The 22,103-nt window shown below is 35.5% G+C and overlaps 3 protein-coding genes across 4 annotated transcripts in view; 2 read left to right on the plus strand and 1 right to left on the minus strand.

The window, feature by feature from the left end:
• Window positions 1-327, plus strand: part of LOC141283377 (meprin A subunit beta-like) — a 9,592-nt gene extending 9,265 nt beyond the window's left edge. The window contains exon 10 of the mRNA XM_073816658.1: window positions 237-327. Within this exon, the coding sequence (XP_073672759.1) occupies window positions 237-327 (91 nt within the window). The remainder of the gene's footprint in view (window positions 1-236) is intronic.
• A 295-nt stretch (window positions 328-622) lies between these two features.
• Window positions 623-10,281, minus strand: mcm3l (MCM3 minichromosome maintenance deficient 3 (S. cerevisiae), like). The gene is made up of 15 exons (XM_073816659.1): window positions 10,210-10,281; window positions 9,980-10,092; window positions 9,646-9,854; window positions 8,763-8,893; window positions 7,083-7,321; window positions 6,897-7,005; window positions 5,886-6,039; window positions 4,369-4,500; window positions 3,912-4,120; window positions 3,646-3,820; window positions 2,420-2,546; window positions 2,188-2,338; window positions 999-1,139; window positions 831-922; window positions 623-752 (listed from the first exon to the last, which is right to left on the minus strand). The coding sequence occupies exons 1-15, from the start codon at window positions 10,279-10,281 to the stop codon at window positions 623-625; spliced, it is 2,184 nt and encodes a 727-aa protein (XP_073672760.1).
• A 2,649-nt stretch (window positions 10,282-12,930) lies between these two features.
• Window positions 12,931-17,239, plus strand: LOC141283744 (MARVEL domain-containing protein 3). 2 transcript variants are annotated; one of them, XM_073817061.1, is made up of 4 exons: window positions 12,931-13,187; window positions 13,659-13,831; window positions 13,944-14,053; window positions 16,222-17,239. In XM_073817061.1, the coding sequence occupies exons 2-4, from the start codon at window positions 13,704-13,706 to the stop codon at window positions 16,875-16,877; spliced, it is 894 nt and encodes a 297-aa protein (XP_073673162.1). In that variant the 5' UTR covers window positions 12,931-13,187; window positions 13,659-13,703; the 3' UTR covers window positions 16,878-17,239. The 2 variants fall into 2 exon arrangements, with proteins under 2 accessions (XP_073673162.1, XP_073673161.1); XM_073817060.1 differs by having other exon boundaries at window positions 13,693-13,831.
• The last annotated feature ends 4,864 nt before the right edge of the window (window positions 17,240-22,103 follow it).

Genomic DNA, 22,103 nt, shown 5'->3' on the forward strand with positions numbered 1-22,103 from the left:
TTCCGTTTAGTCAGCTGAAGCATTTCCTGGGTTTTTTCTTTGGGTGTATTAGGAGTTTCCATGTGAAAGCGCCCTCTGGCCTTCGGATAAAGGTTTAATGCTGATCTCAGAACCGTGCTTCACTGAAAGATGCGCATGACAATCGCAGCTTCTGCCTAATCATAATTGTGATTGCATTTGATTTATTGTGCAGCCTTATTTCGAATTTGTGTACACATTCGCTTAGACCTATACAGCTTTGTTCCTGTAAACAAAACTTGGTTCTCACGAGACAAGCATATTCCCAATGGAGCTTACGCTACGCCTACATTCTACATCATCTGCTAGAACACCACTCTCTCATGAATGCATGTACGAAAGCATGCTTGGACATCTTTTAATAGAACTCCAATTGTATCTGAAAGAAGAAAGTCATATACACTTAAGACGGCTTGAGGGTGAGTAAATCATGGTGTAATTTTTGGGTGAACTATGCCTTTAAGGCAACATATGTGTAATGCCACTAAATATATTTAAAATATTAACATTCAGTGTAGAGGAAAAACTACGAAATTGGTTAAACTGACTTTAGTATAGCTATGGAAAAGAACCTGCATTAATTCAGCATAGCTCACTGAGAAATCTAAGTGAATGAGTTACTAAATGACCTACTGTTTTCATTTTCTGTGAAATCGTAAGGATCAGAGTCCTCACCATCTTGGGTCATTTCCACATCATCATCATCAACATCTTTAGAGACGCGAGAACGCTTCCTGTAGACAGAGTCAGCTCACATCTGCCACTACAAACACTTGATTTTAATGTAGCATCAACCTTGGTTTCACACTCACCTTAGGTTCATTTGACTCTCTGTGTCTTGGCTCTGAGAGATGTCCATTTCAGAGTCATCTGGCACCTTCCTCTTCTTATCCTTCTCCAGTATCTACAGAGCCATGCCAAAATACTTTAGACACAAAAACACACTACAGCATCAGCTCTTGATGTGAATGATTGCATGCCTTTTTGAAATAAGCAAACTGCATGAGTTCAAGTGCAGCTTCTGCATCTCCCAGATCGGTGGTTTTACTCATGCGGGCCTTGGCGTGGGCTGTAGAAAGTCGAATCATGGTCTCCAGAGCTCGAGCGGTCACAGGCATCGTCTGTAGGAATGGAGAAAATCAAATTATGCAACTCAACATGAAAAGCACCCAATGTTTAAACATTTTAAAGGGTTAGTTCACCCCAAAATTAGCCCATTATTTACTCACCCTCAAGGCATCTTATGTGTATATGACTTCCTTGTTTCAGATTAATGCAATTGGAGTTGTATTAAAAATAATTTTGGCTCCTTCAAGCCTTACAATGCAATGGGTGGGTGTTTCTCTTCATCAGTCCAAAACAAGTCCAATAAAGTGCATCCATCCATAATAAAAAGTGCCTTACACAGCTCAGAGAGTGAATGATTAAGTCATTTATGACTTGAACACAATGTCTAAAAGCTGTACAGTAAACACGCTGTCAGCCCTCCTAAATTAATGTAAGAACACAAATAGTTAAGCCATTCAGTTGGTTAATTTCTCCACAAAAGGAAGGAAAGGAAAACAATAATAATTATTTGACATGGTTTAAAATTATGAATGTTTCCTGTCAGCAAGTTTCCATTCAGTGGGCATAGTTCTCTAGTAATATGCCACGTTACACTCTACTTTTATGTCCTTAAATGCTCATTTTTTGGGCCGACAGCTTATAAAAATGCAGTTCTTTTTTTAGCTTGTTTACTGTACACCTTCTCACATTTTTCTCAGCTTTTTCTTCACTTCTTTTTTGTTATAAGTCAGAAATAACAAGGAGGCAGCTTCACGCAATACAAAGTCAATGGAGAGTGTTGGATATATTAAAGTGATTATTACGTTTTAAATATGGATATTTTTCTTAAACGCATTGATTTGCTAAAGGAGACCTTTATTTACCCCCTGGAGCTGTGTGAGCAACTTCTTAATATAGATGGATGTGCTTTATTTGACTTGTTTTGGACTGATGATGAGAAACACCCACCTATTACATTATAAAGCTTGAAGGAGCCAGAACAATTTTTACTATAACTCTGATTGCATTAGTCTGAAAGAAGAAAGTCATATACATTAAATAATGGGCTAATTTTCATTTTTGGCGAACTAACACTTTAGACTTTAAATGGGCTCTACAAACCCTGGCAGAGTCACTGTTGACTTGGTCATGGCTCCGAAGTCTGGAATACTCCTCTGCTATGTAGTCTGATGCCTCCTGTGTCAAAACTGGCTTCACCAACTTAGCAACATGGATGTACTTCCTGATGAATTCCATGGTAACAACCTTCTCCCTTTAAAATGTTGCACAGAAAGGTAAGACACCCACTGGATTTCACAAAGTCGATTTTAAATCAAAGTGAGGATATGCATACTTTTTCCTTCTGTGGCCATGCAGGACATTGTCTTTTTTCTCATAGATCTGTAGCTCCTGCTCGGCTGCTTCTGTGATGTTTGGATCCTCAGTGGCAAACACATCCACTGTACTCCCCAGTGGCATCGCTGTTGATACAGACATGACAGAATGAGAGCAACAACTGACTAAAGCTTCCGAAGCTGAAAACTGAAGGTTATTAAATCCTCCACAGGTTGACGGATTGAATACAATTTCTCTTATACATTCTAAAATGTGTACCAGTCAAAAGTTTTAGACTTAGAGTACAGCAAAAACAGTAAAATTTTGAAATATTTTTACTATTTAAAAACTTTTCTATTTGAATACATTTTAAAACTTAATTTATGCCTTTGATTTCAAAGCTGAATTTTTAGCATCATTACTCCTGTCACATGAAATCATTCTAATTTGCAGCTCAAAAACCATTATTATTGAAAACAGCAGAGTAGACTTTTTGCAGGTTTCTAAATAGAAAGTTTAGAATACCAGCATTTATCTGAAATAGAAATCTTTAACATTATAAATGTCTTCATTACTTTATCAATTTAAAGCATCCTTGCTAAATAAAAGTATTCATTTCTATAATCTCTTTCCCCCTATAAATTATATTGACTCCAAGCTTTTCAATGGTAGTGTACTGTATAATGTTACAAAATGCTGATCTTTAGATCTTTCTATTCAAAGGATCCTGAAAAAAGAAAAAAAAAAAAAGGAATAAAATGTACTAAACTGTTTTGAAATTGATAAAAACAAAATTGTACAGCAAACCAGCATATTAGAATGATTTCTGAAGGACCATGTGTCACTGATGACTGGAGTAATGATGCTGAAAATTCAGCTTTGAAATCACAGAGAATTAAAAAAAAAAAAAAAAATTCAAATAGAGAGCAATGCTTTTAAATAGAAAAAACATTTAAAAATTACTGTTGTTTTGCTGTACTTTGGATCAAATAAATGCAGGCTTGGTTAGCAGAAGACAAAATTTTGTTTGGTAGTGATGGTAGTGAAAATTTAGCTGCTTAATAAATAATAGCGTTTTTTTTTTTTTTCAGAATGCTATGATGAATAGAGCATTCAGAAGAAAAGCATTTATTTTAAACATCTGTAAGAATATAAAATGACTTTACTGTCACTTTTAATCAATTTAATGTGTCCTTGTTGATCTCCAGTGCATTCTGTGCTTTAACCAGGAGATGTCAGTCTCACCTGTTCCCTCTGGCTCTCCCGGTGCTCTGTAGCGATGCATACGCAGCACATGCTCCGAGATCTCCCGATCGCTGTCTGGATCCATCTGATCCAGAACTATGAAGAGCAGATCGAATCGGGAAAGCAAGGAATCCTGGAGCCCGATGTTCTCCATTGGGGTCTTATACTGGTCATACTGTGTGAAAAATATACTAGAATTAATAAAAACCAAACCAAAGGAAGCTAATTATCCTTAAATTTTACCAGTCAAGGTAATACATATTTACCCTTCCATACACTGGGTTGGCGGCAGCTAACACACTGCAGCGAGCATTAAGCCGTGCCTGAATCCCAGCTTTGGAAATGGTGACCCTACCCTGCTCCATCACCTCATGGATAGCTGTTCGGTCCATGTCAGACATCTTATCAAATTCATCAATGCACACCACACCTCTGTCAGCAAGCACCATGGCTCCTGCCTCCAAACGACGCTCACCTGGAATAGCCAAAGGATAAAATGCATTAATCTCATCATGCTAAATTTAAGATAAAAGAAAAAAATAAAGATTAAGATGATTGCTGTCATTGCTGACATATGCAACCCAAATCTTACAAAATTTTCCAGGAGTTGAATATTTGCATGAATATTTGCCCAAGGGCAACACAGAAATGAAATGACTTGTCATAAACAGACTTTTATCTATAAATGTCTGCATTTTTGGATCATTAAATGTTCAGTGTTACCCGTCTCCTGATCAGTCGTGACTGCAGCCGTCAGACCAACCCCAGACGAGCCTCGTCCAGTGGTGGGAATCGCTCTTGGTGCCGTGAACAAAACGTACCGCAGCAACTGAGACTTCGCTACTGAAGGATCACCTGAAATTAATGCACAGTGGGTCCAAAAATTTTATTTACATCTAAAAATTTTATTTGAATTAACACCTGCGCCATTCTACAGAATTGTCAATGTTGGGAAAGTCTAGAGAAAAAAAAAAAAAATAGTGTCTTTTTCCAAAAAAAGTGTATGTATGCAAATTCTAGTATTTGTGCAGTTAATTCTCACTACCGAACACAGTAATATATAATTTAAGAAGGGTTATATTGACCTAGTAAGATTGTGCTTGCATCTACATTGAATGAATAATTATACATAATGTAAATTTACATTCATTTATTTTTTGCACTATTTTATTAAAGAATTTCAATAATTAAATTAACAATATTTCAAGTGCAATTTATGAGAATTGTTGCATTTTGAATCCAATTTACATTTTGAAAAAGGCAAAAGGTTAAATCATACTTAATACAAACTTAAGGATTCAATTAGTTTGAATATACATTGAACCAAAAAAATTTAAGATATCACTGCTGAAACGTCACCAAATGCTTCAGTAGTGACAATTTTAGATACTTTTGAACCTAGCTCAAAGATGCTTATAAGCGCATGGTTAGCTAACACAGTTCTGAACAGTTGTACACAAACTACGCTATGGAATAAGTAAAAAAAAATAATAATAATAATAATATTGTGCATAATTGCAGAAAAAAGTTAAGTAGTGACGTTCCTTAAAGTTTTACACAGATTTTACACAGACTTTTTAACACATTCATCTCAAAATGATGGGACCCATCTACTCGCACATTGTAAATATGAGAGAGAGACACACATAAATATTTCCTGATCATAAATGCAGGGGTGTAGTTAAAATCAGTCTCAGCCAATGGACTAAAACATACACCATTTTGGTAGTGACATGAAACGTGGGATTTTTTTTTTTTTTTTTTTACAAAGTTTCCTAATTTAAAAAGATAATATAAAACATTTTTTTGTTTGAACTTTACTTTTTAAAAGAACAAAAAAAGATACCTAAAATACAAAGACATTTTTTTTTTCAATATTTGAGTTGAAATTTAGGGGGTTAGAGTTCAGGACAGCCACCTCCTAAATAAAAGTATAAAATTATGATTTTATAAATATATTAAGCATACTGATTTTTTTTAAAATATTATTGTGGGTTTTAATAGTTATAAAATACCACTTTGTCAACTCAAATTGCCTGAAATAATTAAGCTGTACGTTTTTTTTTTTTTTTTGAGCAACCAGCTCGTTGAAATTAAAGCTACATCGCTGCATCTATGACCAGTGTTTACCAAGCTCTGACGATCCAAAATTAGATTTATTTAAAAAACAGCTAAACATCACTTTATAAATAGAGTTGTACAAATTATATAAAACCAGAATAAACACGTTTATACCTTACCTATAAGCAGAATATTTATGTCTCCTCTGATGCGTGTTCCATTCTCCAGGTTGGTCTCATTGCCTCCCAACAGCAGACACAGAATGGCCTTCTTTATGTACTCATGGCCATGGATACTGGGAGCCAAAGAATGGCTTAGTTGCTCAAAGACGTCCTGAAACATACCAATACTCTTACCTTGCATAGCAAAGATCAAAGGCCTCAGAGCTGCATTTCTCAAAATCATCAGAAGCCTTAAAGGAGAAGTACACTTGCAGAACAAAGATTTACAGATAATTTACTCACCCCCTTGTGATCCAAGATGTTCATGTCTTTCTTTGTTCAGTTGTAAAAAAAAAAAAAAAAAAAAAAAAAAAAAAAAAAGTTTTTTGAGGTAAATATTTTTCTCTGAGTTTGAACTTCCAAAAATGCAGTGTAAATGCAGCCTCAAACAATCCCAAATCTGGCTGTAAACAATCTCAGCTGAGGAAGAAGGGTCTCATATCTAGCAAAACCATGGTTTTGCTTGTTATAACAATTTATACAGTTTTTAACCTCAAATGCTTGTCTTGTCTAGCTCTGCATATACTAAGATCAAGACAGGGTATGTCGAAAAACTCCCATCTCATTTTCTCCTCTGACTTCAAAATCATCCTACATCGCTGCAGAAGTACCCACCCAGTGTATACAAAGTGAAAAATATATAAACCGTAAATTTTTTTTTTAATTAATTTAGCTTTTTGCCAGATAAGACCCCTCTTTTTCATCTGGGATCATTTAGAGCCCTTTGAAGTGACATTTAAACTGCATTTTGGAAGTTCAAAGTCTCACGGGTACCATAGAAGTCCATTATATTTTTTTTTCCCCTCATAAAACAATTTCTTTATAATCGAAAAAAGACATGAACGGGGGGTTAGAAAATTATCTGTGATTTTTTGTTCTGGAAGTGAACTACTTCATAATACTTCATAGAAACCACTGGCATCAGCTTATCACGAAGAGAACTGCAGCCAAGTTAACAATGTTTCTTACTTTAGAATGAGCTTTGCAAAACTTCTTTATCTTGGCAACATCATCTGCAGAGAACGTCGGCACAATCTCCTTACTCATAAGCTTCACATTGTTAGCCAACAGGATTGTTCTGCAGAGAATAAAGAAGTTTGTCTGAGAATGTGAAATTCCACTCCTAAACTTGGGAAAGACTTCACATATACATACCTGAAGGTCCCGGAGGTGAAGCCACCCTGTTTCGCAGGCAAGCAACGGTAGACCCCTACAACCTGCACACGGTCACCTGGTTTGACCCGGTCAACGAGGTCATCGTTCGCAATGATGTCGACAGAACGGGGCAGCTGTCCAGCAGGGGCTTTCTCTGGCATCTCCTGAATGGTCAGTGTCTGGTGGTCCTTATAGCAGCACAGGCCAAACTCCGTCTCTAGAGGATTGTTTTCTTCATCCTGCACATTCAAGATTTATTTAGTGGTTCTTAACCTTCTTTATACCAAATCAGTGGCTGACATGGTATGGTTATTGGGATATTTCCAAGTAGGGCATTGTCCTGGATCATTATCCATTTTTTAAAAGTAAATAAATTAACTTTTTAAATTTAATTACATATTTAGCCATTTATTAAATACATTTTTTTATTTGCTCAATACATTAAATAAAGTTTAATAAATACATTGCATACATTTTAAGAGTTAAATTAATATATAAAATTAAAATATCAAATAAAAAAAAGTTAAATTTAATCAATTGTTAAATAATTAACCATACATTTAATAGTTACATAAATACAAGGGGCAAAGACAAAAAGGTTCAAGCATAAAAACAATGTGTAATACTGCTTTTAAATGGTTGTTTTTCCAATAAAAAAAAAAAAGTTAAAAGTTCTGTTCAGTTTAATTACATTTTGGTTTTTCAGAGCAAAAAATAAATATCGTACATTTTTCCCTAATTTACAGAAGACACCCACTAAAACGTCATTCAGTGCAACAATCATGTCAGGCATAGTTACAACAAAAATCAATTTATGACATATTAAAAGATAAATTACTTTCATCCCAAATACTAATTAGTTGTAATTCTACATTTTTAAAATTTGCCACTATCCTTGGTTTTGCCCATTTGTCAGTAAGGTTTTTTACTCATTTAAAACACAATAAAATTGAAAATGCTCCTTTATGCTCCCTTAAATGCAGAGCACAAATTCCGAGTATGGGTCACCATACTTGGCCTCACGTCACCTCCTTTCCTTTGCTTTCCTTTCTTTATTCTTTTACATTTAATATGCACAAGTCAGAATAAGCATGTTGTTTGAATTTTTACATAAATATTGTGTTACACTGAATGACAATGTAACATGATTTCAACCAACCAATTTCAATATTTTATTCTCCAAAAAATGTGGAACCTTAAAAGTAGACACTTTACTTACATTTAATGTGCTTTCTATGGAAAAAATTTCTTTTGATGTGGACATCTTACAATCTTGTCAGGCATATTTACAACAAAAATCAATTTATGACATATTAAAAGATAGATTACTTTCAGCCCAAATACTAATTAGTTGTAATTCTACATTTTTATAAATTTTTCCTATCCTAGGTTTTGCCCATTTGTCAGTAAGATTTACCAAATTTTGACGTTTTATTCTCCAAAAAATTTGAAACCTTAAAAGTAGACACTTTACTTACATTTAATGTTTTAAATAAAATTTCAAAAGAATTAAATTTCTTTTGACATGGAGATCTTAAAGTCTTTGACCCACATATGCAAGTAAAATACAAATTAATTAAATAGCATTTTAAAATTCACATTACATTTTAACAGTTTAATACAAATATAAAGATTTTTTTTTTTTAAATAAAGACACATACAAAATATAATCTAACTCACTTTAGTTGGATAAATGGCACTGGAAGGAAAAGCGTCCAAAGAGGTGAGGTCAGTATATTTTCGTTCCAGGGTTTTCTTGGTGGCTGGACAATAGTGGACACTTCGCATGATTTTGGGCCTGACCAAGGAACCTGCAGATAACATCAAACTAAGTTAGAAATTATGTAAACATCACATTATAAATGTGCGCATTAACAGCTCTTACCTACACATTATAATGAAAAAAAATCAGGGTCTGAAATTCTGAATTTGGTCAGTTTCCCTGATGTGCGGCCATATTGGTGCTACTCGGATGTAAAAAAAAAAAAACAGCTTGGATCGCACGGTTAATGCACTACTGAATACGTCGTTCTGCTAATTGATGCTGTCTAAACCACAAAAAAAAAAACATGTGGAAGCTGCTAATTCCTATGGAGAACAACTTAATAAGCAGGATAAGGCACAATATTTTGACAAACTAAAGTTAATAGGTGGTAAATATACTACAAACAGTATTAAAGCATTAGGCCTAATATTTCACCTACCTGACAAAAATGATAAGAACACACACAAATGTTGTCAAGATTCTCGCACTGGAAATCCTGGTTCAGCTTGGACAACCACAAACGCCTTTTGTTCCTCTTTTTTTTTTTGCACTCTTCTCATTGATTTGTTATAACTTTTGGTAGGTTCTCCAAGTGTTTTCGCAGTCTGACCGATTAGTACAGCCCAAAACATAATAATTGACCATTTTCAGCAGCAATAATCAGCAAAATATGTGTTTCAATTAGTTCAGTGGCACTGTTTATGTTCAGTGCCGCCAATATGGCTGATTGATGACACGTCGTAAAAGCACTCCATAACGAGCAATGATAATTTGTAAGATGTGGTAAATTCTACTCACATTTGGTCACAATGCCTTCAACACACACAAGGTTTCCCAGAAAGCGTGCACTTAGAGTACGTGGAGAGACGTGTTTGTTCCCAAAGCTGCCCTCAAAACCAACATGGAACTCTTCAAACTGCTTAGAATAAGTGGTGTCTATTGAAGCCACAAGATCCTTTAGGGCTTTTTGGAACGCCACCAGCTCACCAAAAGCGTTATTCAGTAATCTATTGACAAGAGGCCATTAATCAGATGAGCTTCAAGGACAAACACATGGAGGACGTACTTCATTATACAGGAAATGTGTGAACTGGAAGGCTCAAAATAAAAAAATAAAATAAAAAACACTTACTCTTTAGCTCTTTTTTCACTTTTTCTTCTCAGGTCGTTAATGTTTACAATGAGACGACACTGGCCCTCAGACACCATGCTCCTGACCTTTTCATGATAAATGCCCTGGTCTTGCTGTAAATGACAAAAAGATATACAATGTAGATTGAACAGAGATATCAAAGATGTTCACACAAAACAAACGACCCACATCAAGTCAAAAACAGAAAGACAGAGAATAAAAGAAATCACATCATCATCCAGAAAGTCGAGGTACTCCCTCTGAGACTCTCTCAGCTCAAGGTCCTCTAACCCAGTATCCATTTTCACTTCATGAATGTCAGCATGTGTGTTACTAAAAACTACAATATCAAATCATTTGCAGTTCAACATTGGAAATCAAAAACACAAACATGAATGACAACCAAACGCCTGTCTTTGGAAACCAGGTGGGCAAACGCCTACAAATCAATTATGTTAATTAGGCTGATTAACCTATTTGGAGCCTAACATGCGGTCAAGTGTTAAACATAAAGATGATGAAAGTGTTTTGTCTTTCTGAGCACAATAACTACAAGCTATTTATCTCCCTAAAGTGCACAGCTGGCAATAGAAGAGAGGAATGCGGCCCTTGTAAAATATGAAGTCCCATGCAGTAGTGTATATTTTTCTAACGCAACAACCCCAATAGTATTGTTTTTTTATACTGTGTTTCACAAAGCGAGTGAAAAGAGACATCTGAGACATTTTCATGCTATTGTAATTGGAACCCATATATAAAGACGATAGTGTCTTCGTCTGACAATGACTTATTTAGTTCTGGTTGGAGTTAATTTCTGTGGGATATTTACAGTTGACATTGACACATTGTTGCATAATACGCATATAAACGACCTCATTTGCTTTTATTACCACATTCCAGAATAGGAGCCTCGGGCGACAGCCCACTTCAAGCGTTCGTTCATAAGCGATTCAGTGTTTGTTTTGAGTGGATCTTTTTGAGTGAACAAATCTTCCTTCACTGAGGCTCACAGTTCAGTGACTGACTACAGCACGAGCAAATAGCATTCGAGTGCTGGTCGTGAGGGCGCATTTTATTGGTTGGACCTGCTGTACGGACACGCCCCCTTCCAGTTCCAGCTTTTGATACAACTGGATGTTTTCCAGTGTTGCCAAGTCCGCGTTTTTCCCGCGGAATTGGGCTACTTTAACACTGTTGCCGCGGTGCTTTTTCATGTCCGTGGCTTGAAACGACCCAAATAACGTTATATTTATCCCCTGGAATGCGAACTGTACCGAGGGAACACCTCTAAAAAACGTATTTTTTAGCCCCCGGAAGGCGATTTTTACTGGGGGACCGCCCTCAAAATGCCATTAGGCTAGTTTTGAGTAGTAATTGGGCGGATTTTGTTGTGAAAACCTGGCACCCCTGATGCTGTCTTGACTTGGATGCTGTTTGTAATTTGTATTCCGTCTTGCTGACATTTGTTGGTGAACGTTTATTATGGTTAAACCATTCTCGGACGCGAAAATGTATCATGAAGCTTGAAACAAATCTTTTCAAACCATTTTTTTCAGAGCTTGCCTCAAACTCACCAGTCATGTGATTCATTTGAAAAACTAGTTTGGATCAGTTTTATATGCTAATTATTAAATTATATTAATACATTTTAACACTTATACGTGCATAATGCATTACATTATAATTGACTTGTTTGCTGAAGAAGAAAAAAACAGCTAGAACCAGGTTGGCTGATCTTAGCTGGTTTAAGTTGGAAGTAGCTGGTTTAAGCTGGTTGTTCCAGCTGGTTGTTCAGCCTGACAAGCTAAGGAAGTGGTCAAAACCCCCCTAAAACAAGCCTGCAGACCAGCTGAGAGCCTGAATGACCAGCCAAAATTAGCCAACCTGTGTTTTTCAGCAGGGCAATATTTCTATACATTATAAAATAGCACTTTTACAAAACTTTCTTATTTAATGCAGTTTAATTGTTTGGAGATGATTTAATAAAATAATAAGCTTGTCATCGCATTACACAGTTTTGACCAGCAGGTGCCGCTAGCCTGTGATGTTACGAGCGCTTCCTACATATTTCGCGAAGCAATTTGATTTGATTCAAGCTTCGATTCTTCCCATCACTTCTTTCTCAGTACTTGCTTTTCACTTTATTTGTTTCGGTTGACTGTGTTTTTTAATGAATCATTAGTGTCAGTGATACAACGACCCATAAGTGAGAAAAAGACGCTCACTTATCGCCATCTACTGGGGTTTAATGCTGCCTTCATGTGCTATCGTAATTATGGTAAATACCAAAATCCGACATCGAAATTGCACATGAACACCCACTCACGTTGTAATTTCCACTGGAAAGCTCGAAATTTTTTATGATACCCGAGTTGCCGAGATGAGATAAACTTTGACCTTTCAACATGGCGGACAGCAACGACACTATACTGAATGGTAAACATTGCATGATGTTAAAAGTAAAAAAACTTATATAGGCTATATAAAATATATATAATTATATAGGCTTATATAAAAACTTATGTAGGCTAGCGAAAACAGAACCATTAGTTAGTATTGTCTTTAAAACAACTATACTATTCATGATCAATAAGATATACAGCCTATCATTTAACGTTTGCGTTTTGATCTTCCTGTTGCAGATGCATTAGGGAGTTTATAACCGTTTTAAAACTTTTACCCAAGTAGCATGTGAGGACAAATTTCGAGTCCGCCATGTTTCTCTTCACTACGACAACAAAAGCACATGAACACGACACACTGGTAATTTCCACTTCACAAGTGGAAAGCATCATCTTTCCCATATCACATGAAGGCAGCATACGTCATTCACTGAACAAATCAGTGAACTGATTCAAATGAGTCGCTGGAATGAATCAAACACTGCGCTTTCCTGAATGACGTAGGTTTGGAGCCAAAACAGATCCACTTCTGTTGGAGACAGAAGTCTGTGAGCAGTCTGCCGTGACCCTTGCTCCTGTTATCACAGACTGGATGGTTTAGTACTGTGAATAAGTGAGCGAACAAATAACGAAATTTGACTGCTTTTCAAGGGTTCTGTCAGCTACTATCACCTGTCTCCAACCCCACCTATTCTGTAGGTAACCATCGCGAGATTTCACTGACGGTCTAAATGTCATGTCTGCGGAAAAAGTGGAGTTTTAATTTGGAAAACCAAAACAAATGTGACCGACGACTTTAAAAGCAGGTAAGTTTTGTTTGTTCAGCGTGTTTATAAACATTATTTGATATATGTTAAGAAAACAAACGAAAGCTTAATAGATATTGCTGAAGTAAACTGAAACAATAGACAAGTGAAACTCAGTTACCGATACTGAGGCGCAGGTTGCTTTGTGTCAAATGACGGCAAAGAGAGAAACATATCTTTAGAGAAAAAACTTTTGTGATTTAGATTTTTTCATGCAGGCTTGCGTTTTGTCAAATACAGTTTACCTTACTGAAAAATGTTTACTGTAATGTTAATGATAAACATCATATAGAGTCATATAGTCATAAAGTCATATAGAGATACTTGGATGGATGTTACGGTGAGTCTGTGCACAAATAAATCAGACTTACAGGCTATAAAACGTATATAATCAATATATACATAAAATATGTGTATGCTAATGAAAAGTAATACATCATTTTAATATTGGAGTCTCTAGGTTGCCTCCAGGATCCCTGTAATATTTGAAAACCTCTTGTTTAAGCACATGAAGCAATGAGCCAGCCGTCCAGAAACCATCGTCCTCAGAGAGACAGAAATGGGGGACACTATAGCGAGAGGCGAGACAGAGAGCCCCGTAGCCGACGGGACAATCCTAATGACCGACGGTCAGGTAGTGAGAGGTGAGACAACAAACTACTTGTGGTGTAAACAACAACATGCACATTTAATTTGTATATCATTGCAGATTACTGTGATGTTATTTTAAATCTTTTTTATTCGTATCTGACCCAGGTCGTCCGGCCAGCCCCTGTACTACCCCAGAGGTTCTCAGAGACATGCGAGGAGCCCTCCTCGACAGGAATACCGGGAGTCAAAATGCAATAACATCTGTTCCAGGAGAGGTAGGCATTCGCAGACGGACATAAATTAATGTTGGACTGAAATACAAACGTAGAAATATGTATCCAAACAGCTGCATCAAAATATCTGAAACCAGTTTCAGGTACTTCTCTGAATTTGGGTGTCAATACTGCGAAGATATGTTTTCAAACATGTCCTCACACAGGTCTGGTTTCAGTGTAGCTCAGGTCACACCTTCTGACATGACACAATGTATTTAACCCCCTTCCTCCTTTCTCCTGGTCTAACCGGTTTAGCTTTTTAAAGCTTGTTGATACCAATCTTTCATTTACAAACCATGAGAGATTTGTAGCATGTTTTCCTCATTCTTGCAACACATGGACCGGACATAGCATATACAGTATTTTAAAGTTTATGTGTATTAGTGTATATGGTATAAAATAGTAATAAATCTTTTAAAATATATTAAAAATGTGTTTCACTTGTTGTTATGCTAGCAGGTGGCCTATATTTTCATGCTTGTGTAAACAAAAGTTCTTTTCTGAAATGACACACATACATGACAGTTTGTTTCTCTTTCAGACACTTAAAAAACATACTCGGTTGTACACAATTAAATTGTAATTTAAAGCCACTTAGAGATATATTGATTGTCTTTTAAACTAGGGTCCATGGAACCCCAGGGAGGAATAAGGGGGTGTTATACATTACCAGTCAAAATATTTTTTTTATGTTTTAATACAGTGAAACGGTACAATTTAAATTTTTATACTATTTAAAAAAAACTGTTTTCTGTTTTTATAAATTAAAAAAAATGTAATTCATTACTGGGATTTTAAAGCTGAATTTTTGGCATCATTACTCCAGTCACACGATCCTTCAGGAATCATTCTAATATTCTGATTTGTTGCTCAAAAATGTTTAGTATTATTATTATTGTATTGAAAACAGCTAAGTGGATTTTTTTGTGGTTTCTTTGATGAATAGAAGTTCAGAAAAACAGCATTTATCTGAAATAGAAATCATTTGTAACATTATAAATGCTTTTATCATCGCTTTTGATCAATTTAAAGCATCCTTGCTAAATAAAAATATTAATTTCTATAATTTATTTCCCCCAAAAAACAAAAACAAAAATATACTGACTCCAAACTTTTGAATGGTGTAAAATTAAAAAAAGCTTTTTATTTCAGATAAATGCTGATTTTGGATTTTTCTGTTCATCAAAGAATCCTGAAAACATACTCAACTTTGATCTCAGGAATAAATTACATTTTAAAATATATTATATATATAGAAATACGTTATTTTAAATACTAAAAATATTTCATAATATTACTGCTTCTCAGTCAAATCAAATAAATGTAGGCTTGTTGAGAAAACATTAAAAATTCTACTGTTCAAAATCTTTTGACTGGTAGTGTATAGTGCAGGGATCACCAAATCTGGACCTCGAGATCCATTTTCCTGCAGAGTTTAGCTCTTACCCTAATCAAACACACCTGAGCATGCTAATCAAGGTCTTCAGGATCATTAGAGAATAACAGGTAGGTGAGTGTGATCAGGGTTGGACTCTGCAGCGCATTGGACCTCCAGGGTAAGATTTGGGGAACCCTGGTATAGTGGTTCTCAACCCTTCTGACTTAAAGTTGACTTTGTGTTTTTTTTGTTTACAGAATCTGGAGTGTTATTAAATAGATTTATTAATTAACAAGATTAATTTTGTGATTCTCTAAGGTTTAATATTCTGATTATGTGTATATTTCAGTTAAAAACAATATTTGTGGGAATAAAATAAATTTACGTTTTTATTAAAAAAAATAATTCGTAAAAATTGTATGACCTTTTTTATTGTATTATTTAAATTTGTATTAAAAATGCATAAATAATTTTAAGTCATTTTTTTTCAAGTTTTTTTTTACTGAGTAAAATATAAATATAAAACGAAAAATGTAATTCACCTTGTAATTGTGGAATGATTTTCTGTTTTTGTGTTTTAAGTGATAATATTTATTAATAAAAACAGCTACCTATAGAAATGTTTAATTTATATTCATTCATATAGCATTGGATAGAAGCAAGAGTAAATATTTAAAATGTTTATTTGGAAGCTTTTACAATGGGGGTCCCTCACAAGAGAATCCTCATATTTGGGAGCATGACAAGTTTGCAGTTTCTTATGTAGTTGCATGTGTTTCTGTGATTTCAGGTATTGTGTTAATATGCGCCGTTCTGACCAATGCGCTGGTGCTCATCTGCGTGGTGGCCGCTCACATGTCAATGCTGGGCATGTCTGCGATGGGTATGGGCGGAGTAAGCTTCATTGACGCCATCATTCCTTTTGAGGGGGTGGAGCTGCAGCAGGTGCGTGATCTTGACATGCAGTACGGACAGTTGAGAGCACCAGGAGTCTATGGCGGTGTGGCCTTCAGCCTCACCTTTGGTGCACTTTCACTCCTATTCATAGTGTCCAGCAGCAAACCCCCCCACATGCTTCCACGGAAGCTCCTAATTGGACAGTTTGCATTTCAGATCATTGGGGCAGTGGCTTACGTGGTTGCGGTAGGCTTATATCTGCACTTCGTGATCTCTGTGAACTCAACCGATGTGTGCTTTCGGCGCGAACGACTGTATGCTCGTAACGGATATACCTGGATGAACTGTAGCGTAGGTGGGGGGGATGCTGCTGTCGCACTGTTTGGAATCATAACTGCAATTCTGTATGCTGTTGGGACCTTTTTAACGTGGAAAACAATCCAGGATGTCAATGGTTACTTTAAGGAGCGTGACCGCTATGAAGCCGAACGCAGAGAACAACCCAGAGGTCATCTGGAAACACCTCCGGATCCAAACACTTATGTCTGAGTTGTGCAGCTAAAGTATGGACCGTAACTCTCTGGAATGGATGTACATAAAGTTTTTTTTACTACAAAACATTTCTACTATAAGAAACCTGTTTTTAGAATTTTTTATGCATATTATAGTTGAATGGGTTTCGGTTCAAAATAGTTTTGATTATGACGTTTTTAAATGAATAAACATTGAGTAATTCCTGTATATAATAAGTTGAAACCGTGGCATTCATCCTCATCAATAAAAAATACTTTAAAAGTGAATACAAAAATATATTAACAGTTTTAATCGAAACAAGTGCAGTAGCTTTGACAACAAAACACAGAAAACTAATTTGCTATGGCTTCCCTTTTTGCTAAGGATTTTTAAAATAAGGTTTTTCAGTTCACAAGTAAAAGAAGGTCTATGGTAAACATCATCTTGGTACGCTTGGATGTTTTGCTCTACAAAGTAAATTACACACCCTCACACCTCAAATGTTCTGATGTTGTTATTTATAAAGGGGGTTGAAATGTCTTACAAGTCAGGAGCAGAAAGATTTAAATTCATCAAGTTATGGCATAAACTGTTGCATACAATGCAAAAAAATGATTATCTTTGTGAATATTTTGGTTTTCCAATTTAAATATCTAAACATCCTTAAATAGAAGATACATTTACTTGATGCAAATTAAGACATATAGTGTTTTTTTTAATTAGTTTATTAAAACAAGATCAAATATGTAAATGAAAACTTGTTTTCCCTGTGAATTACAGTGATGGTCAAAATTATTAGAACACTAGTAAAAGTGTTTAGTTCACCAATTATTAGTTCACCAGCTAAAAATAGTTTTAACTCTTTTGGTGTAGTTTGTCAGGAAGAAATATAAGTTTACCATTACAAACAATCATTTTGCTATTAATTGTAATAATCCAGTGAGTTTTTTGGTTTGCACAAGGAGTCTGACAACAGCCAGTGCTCCACACAGAGATCTGATCTCAACAGCATCATCATCCAGTCTGTCTGGAATGACATGAAGAAACAGAACAAACTGAGACAGACTAAATCCAGAAGATCTGTGGAAACACCCAAGATGCTGTAAGAGACCTACCTGCAAAGCTACCTGAAAAACTATGCGCAAGTGCACCTAGGGCAAAAGCTTATTTAAATGCAAAGGGTGGTCACACCAAATGTTGATTTAATTTAGTTAATAGAGGTTAATTGATAAAGAAAATATATTTCTGACATTATTTTTGACAGCATTTTACAGCATTTTTACACAAGTGCCTACAACTTTAAACAGTACTGTAGCTTTGCAGGTAGGTTTCCTGAAGCATCTTATAGGTGTTGTTCACAGTTCTTTTGGGTTTAATCTGTCTTAATTTGTTCTGTTTCTGCATGTCATTACAGGCAGACCTGATGAACGATGATGAGATTAGGAGCACTGGCTGTTGTCAGACTCACTGGATTATTAAAATCTAAATTCTTATGTCATTTTTGCTTCGAATTAAGACATTTGCACTGCAAAACAAGACAAAAATATTAAGAAAGAATATCACATTTGTGCAATGTGATGAGAAGGTGCAGTGAAGGATATTTCCATTTTCTAGTTAAGCAGTTTATATTGTAAAAAAGAGATTGTAATGGAGATTGGTTGGAAGTCATGCTGCTAATGCGACTCATTGTGTTTTCATTAGACATACAAATTTAAAGAACATATTCTAAATTCTGTGCTGTGTTGCCCTTTAATGTTTTTTTCTTATATTTTCTTGAATTGATATTTGAAAGTCTTAAATTTACCGTCATAAATGTGCAGAAACTCACTATTGCAAACATGCATTTTTAAAAATTAACATAAACTTGTTCAAAATTCACATTTTAAGTATATGGGTGTGTGTAATTTACATTATAGATACAAAACATCAAAGTATCATTAGTTTATATTTACCACAGACCTTGTTTTGGTTTTTGAGGCAGTCGTGGCCTAATGGTTAGAGCAGGTGTGGTGAACTCCTGGAGAGCCGCAGAGTTCTTCTTGTTCTTCAGCTACAACCCTATTAGAAACTAACCTGCCTGTAGCTTCCTTGCACAAATTTTTGTATGCATTTTTTCGGTTTTCTCACATTTGTCATCCTTTCCTATCAAAATGCTTGTTACAGATGCTGAAATGCAGAAAATTTAACCTGATCTGAATTTTTTATTTTTATGAGGCAGTGTGTAAACTCGATTGACATAACATGAGGTTGTGTGTGCGAAAATTCCTTAAAGGAGTAGTTCACTTTCAGAACAAAAATTTACAGATAATATACCCCCTTGTCATCCAAGATGTTCATGTCTTCCTTTCTTCAGTCATAAGGAAATTTTATAATATTTTTTTTTGAGTAAAACATTTCAGGATTTCTCTCCATATAATGAACTTCTATGGTACCCCCAAGTTTGAACTTCCAAAAGGCAACTTTAAAGGGCCCTAAACGATCACAGCCCAGGAAAAAAGGGTCTTATCTATTAAAATGATGGGTTATTTTCTAAAAAGAAATTACAATTTATATACTTTTTAACCTCAAATGCTCGTCTTGTCCAGCCTGGCAAGACGACCGTTTGAGATTAAGATGTATATAAGTTGTCAATGTTTTTAGAAAATAACCAATCGTTTCGCTAGATAAGACCCTTCTTCATCGGCTGGGGTCATTTAGAGCCCTTTGAAGCTGCATTTAAACTGCATTTTGGAAGTTCAAACTCGGGGGCACCATAGAAGTCCATTATATGGAGAGAAATCCTGAAATGTTTTCCTCAAAAAACACCATTTCTTTACGACTGTAGAAAGAAAGACATGAACATCTTGGATGACAAAGGGGTGAGTACTTTATCTGTAAATTCTTGTTCTGAAAGTGAACTACTCCTTTAACTCTTCAGACCTTGATTAACTTGTTTGATTAGGGTTGAACCAAAATTTGGCAGGGCAGCAGCTCACCAGGACCGACATTCACCAAACCCCTGGGTTAGAGAGTCAGACTTGTAACCCAAAGGTCATGGGTTTGAGTCTTGGTACCGGCAGGGTTTGTAGGTGGGGGAAGGAATGGACAGTGCTCTCTTCCACCCTCAATACCACAACCCTTGAGAAAGGCCCCCGAACCCCCAACTGCTTTGCTTTCCTTTCCTTTTTTATTCATAAATTGAAATACACTCTTAAAAATAAAGGTGCTTCACGATGCCATAGAAGAACCCTTTTTGTCTAAATGGTTCCATAAAGAACCTTTAACATCTGAAGGACCTTTCTGTTTTACAAAAGGTTCTTTGTGGCAAAAGAAGGTTCTTCAGATTATAAGAAGGTAAGAAAGATTTAAAGAACCTTTGACTAAATGGTTCTTTGTGGAACCAAAAATGCTTCTTCTATAGCATTGCTGTGAAAGAGATGTGAGCTGTGAAGAGTGTACTCCATTATAAAATTCTTGATGGAACCCAACCCATGGCCAATTAGTCTTTGGGTTTTGACGTCACAGAATTTGGCTTTGAATATTTAGCCATGCTGAAAACTATGGCTGGGCGATTTGGCCTAAAATCAAAATCTCGATTAATTGAACATTTTAACCCGATTACGATTAATGAACGATTATTTTATTCATTAATAAAATGATATTTAATTATATTTAAATAATATTTATTTTTTTGCCCTCATAGTTCACTGACAAGTTTTGTACAGTAAATATGCGCACATATTACAAGTGAGAGATTTTTGAATGAAGGGTGCACACACTATCTACTATCTATGGTTATTTATTGAACATCAGTGTTGAACAACTGAAATTAAAGCACACATTGCTTAAAACGAAAAGTCACATTTTTCTTAAATTAGTGAAAATAAATAACTTGCACTTTTGGAAACAAAATAAATTATTCATAAAATAATAATAAATATTAAAAGTAGAAAATAAGCAGCATCTCTTCTAAATAAAATTACTCTTGTATATCCTATAAATACTTTTTACTGTATAAATACTGCTTAAGCTCTCCATCGACATGTCGGAGGAATAACGTAACGGAGCGGGGTCACCTGACTCCACACGCAGTAATGTTTTTAAAGGGAAAGTAATTGAAATAATTGACCTGGAAAAATTTGATCGATTATAGATTCTGAATGTCGATTTCGATTACTTTTCGATTAATCGCCCAGCCCTACTGAAAACTTGGTTTACACAAGATAGTTGTGTAAACCAAAATGTATATTTACTCCCCATAAAACCTGACTTTCTTTCTTCTGTGGAACATACTGGTCACTAAAATGGTTCTGCAAAAGAAAGAAAGTCATACACGTATGGAATGACATGAGTAAATAAATGATGACAGAATTTTTTTTTTTTTTATGAATGAAGCTTTAAGCTTTCTTAAGCTTCTCTTTAAGCTTATTTGTCTTTGATTGTCCAGTAGGGGGCAGCAGATACACATGCACATTTAGCCCCTCAGTCTGACCTCACATTTACTATGATCTATGACCTTAAATAGCCTCTCTGCTGAATATGACTTTAGCATTCATTATACAAACTTTGTATGCAATCTTTTTTCCACAAGTTATTAAAAGTGATTTCAAAGATTTCATATGGATACACTGCTGTTTAGAATTAAATAGCAGACATTAAATATGGAACTACCTCATATTTTTCTGACAACTAAAAATAACAGTGTATCCACTGTTTGATAAAGCTTTAGCTGTCGCACTCCTTCAAAACTGTTTTTCAGTTGGTTGACGTGCATAATCTCGCAAGTCTAGATACAGCAAGAATGCAAATTCTGGTAATATTTAACCAATATGACCCAGTTACAGTCTATGGATGGAAAAAAACCTACGTGAGCTTACATACGTCCGTTAATTATATCGAAATCAATGGATTACTGTGATAATGGTGTATTTTAATGAGCTGTTCTGTATCAGATTCAGCCTTCCCAAGAAGAAAAAAAGAGAAGTGCCCAGACATTACTACATCATATGTCCTTTGTGTGACTCAGGGCCTTTTCTTTTGTAATAGGGAGGTGTGTTCCCCTGGTAATGTTTCTTTACTCATGCTTACCACACAACAAATGCTGACAACTGGCGAACACACGCACATACGCCACCACGGCCAAAGTACATGTGAGCTCAGACAAAGCCGCCGCATTTCTTTTCTCTTTTTCCTATTCGCAGACATTCAGAAGAGTGTTAAGAAGAGGTTTCTGCCTGGACAGACGGGTAAGTTCTTTGAGCTGTTTCTATATGTAAATGTTCA

Source organism: Garra rufa, chromosome 13, assembly GCF_049309525.1.
Source record: "Garra rufa chromosome 13, GarRuf1.0, whole genome shotgun sequence".
NCBI classification, from domain to species: domain Eukaryota; kingdom Metazoa; phylum Chordata; class Actinopteri; order Cypriniformes; family Cyprinidae; genus Garra; species Garra rufa.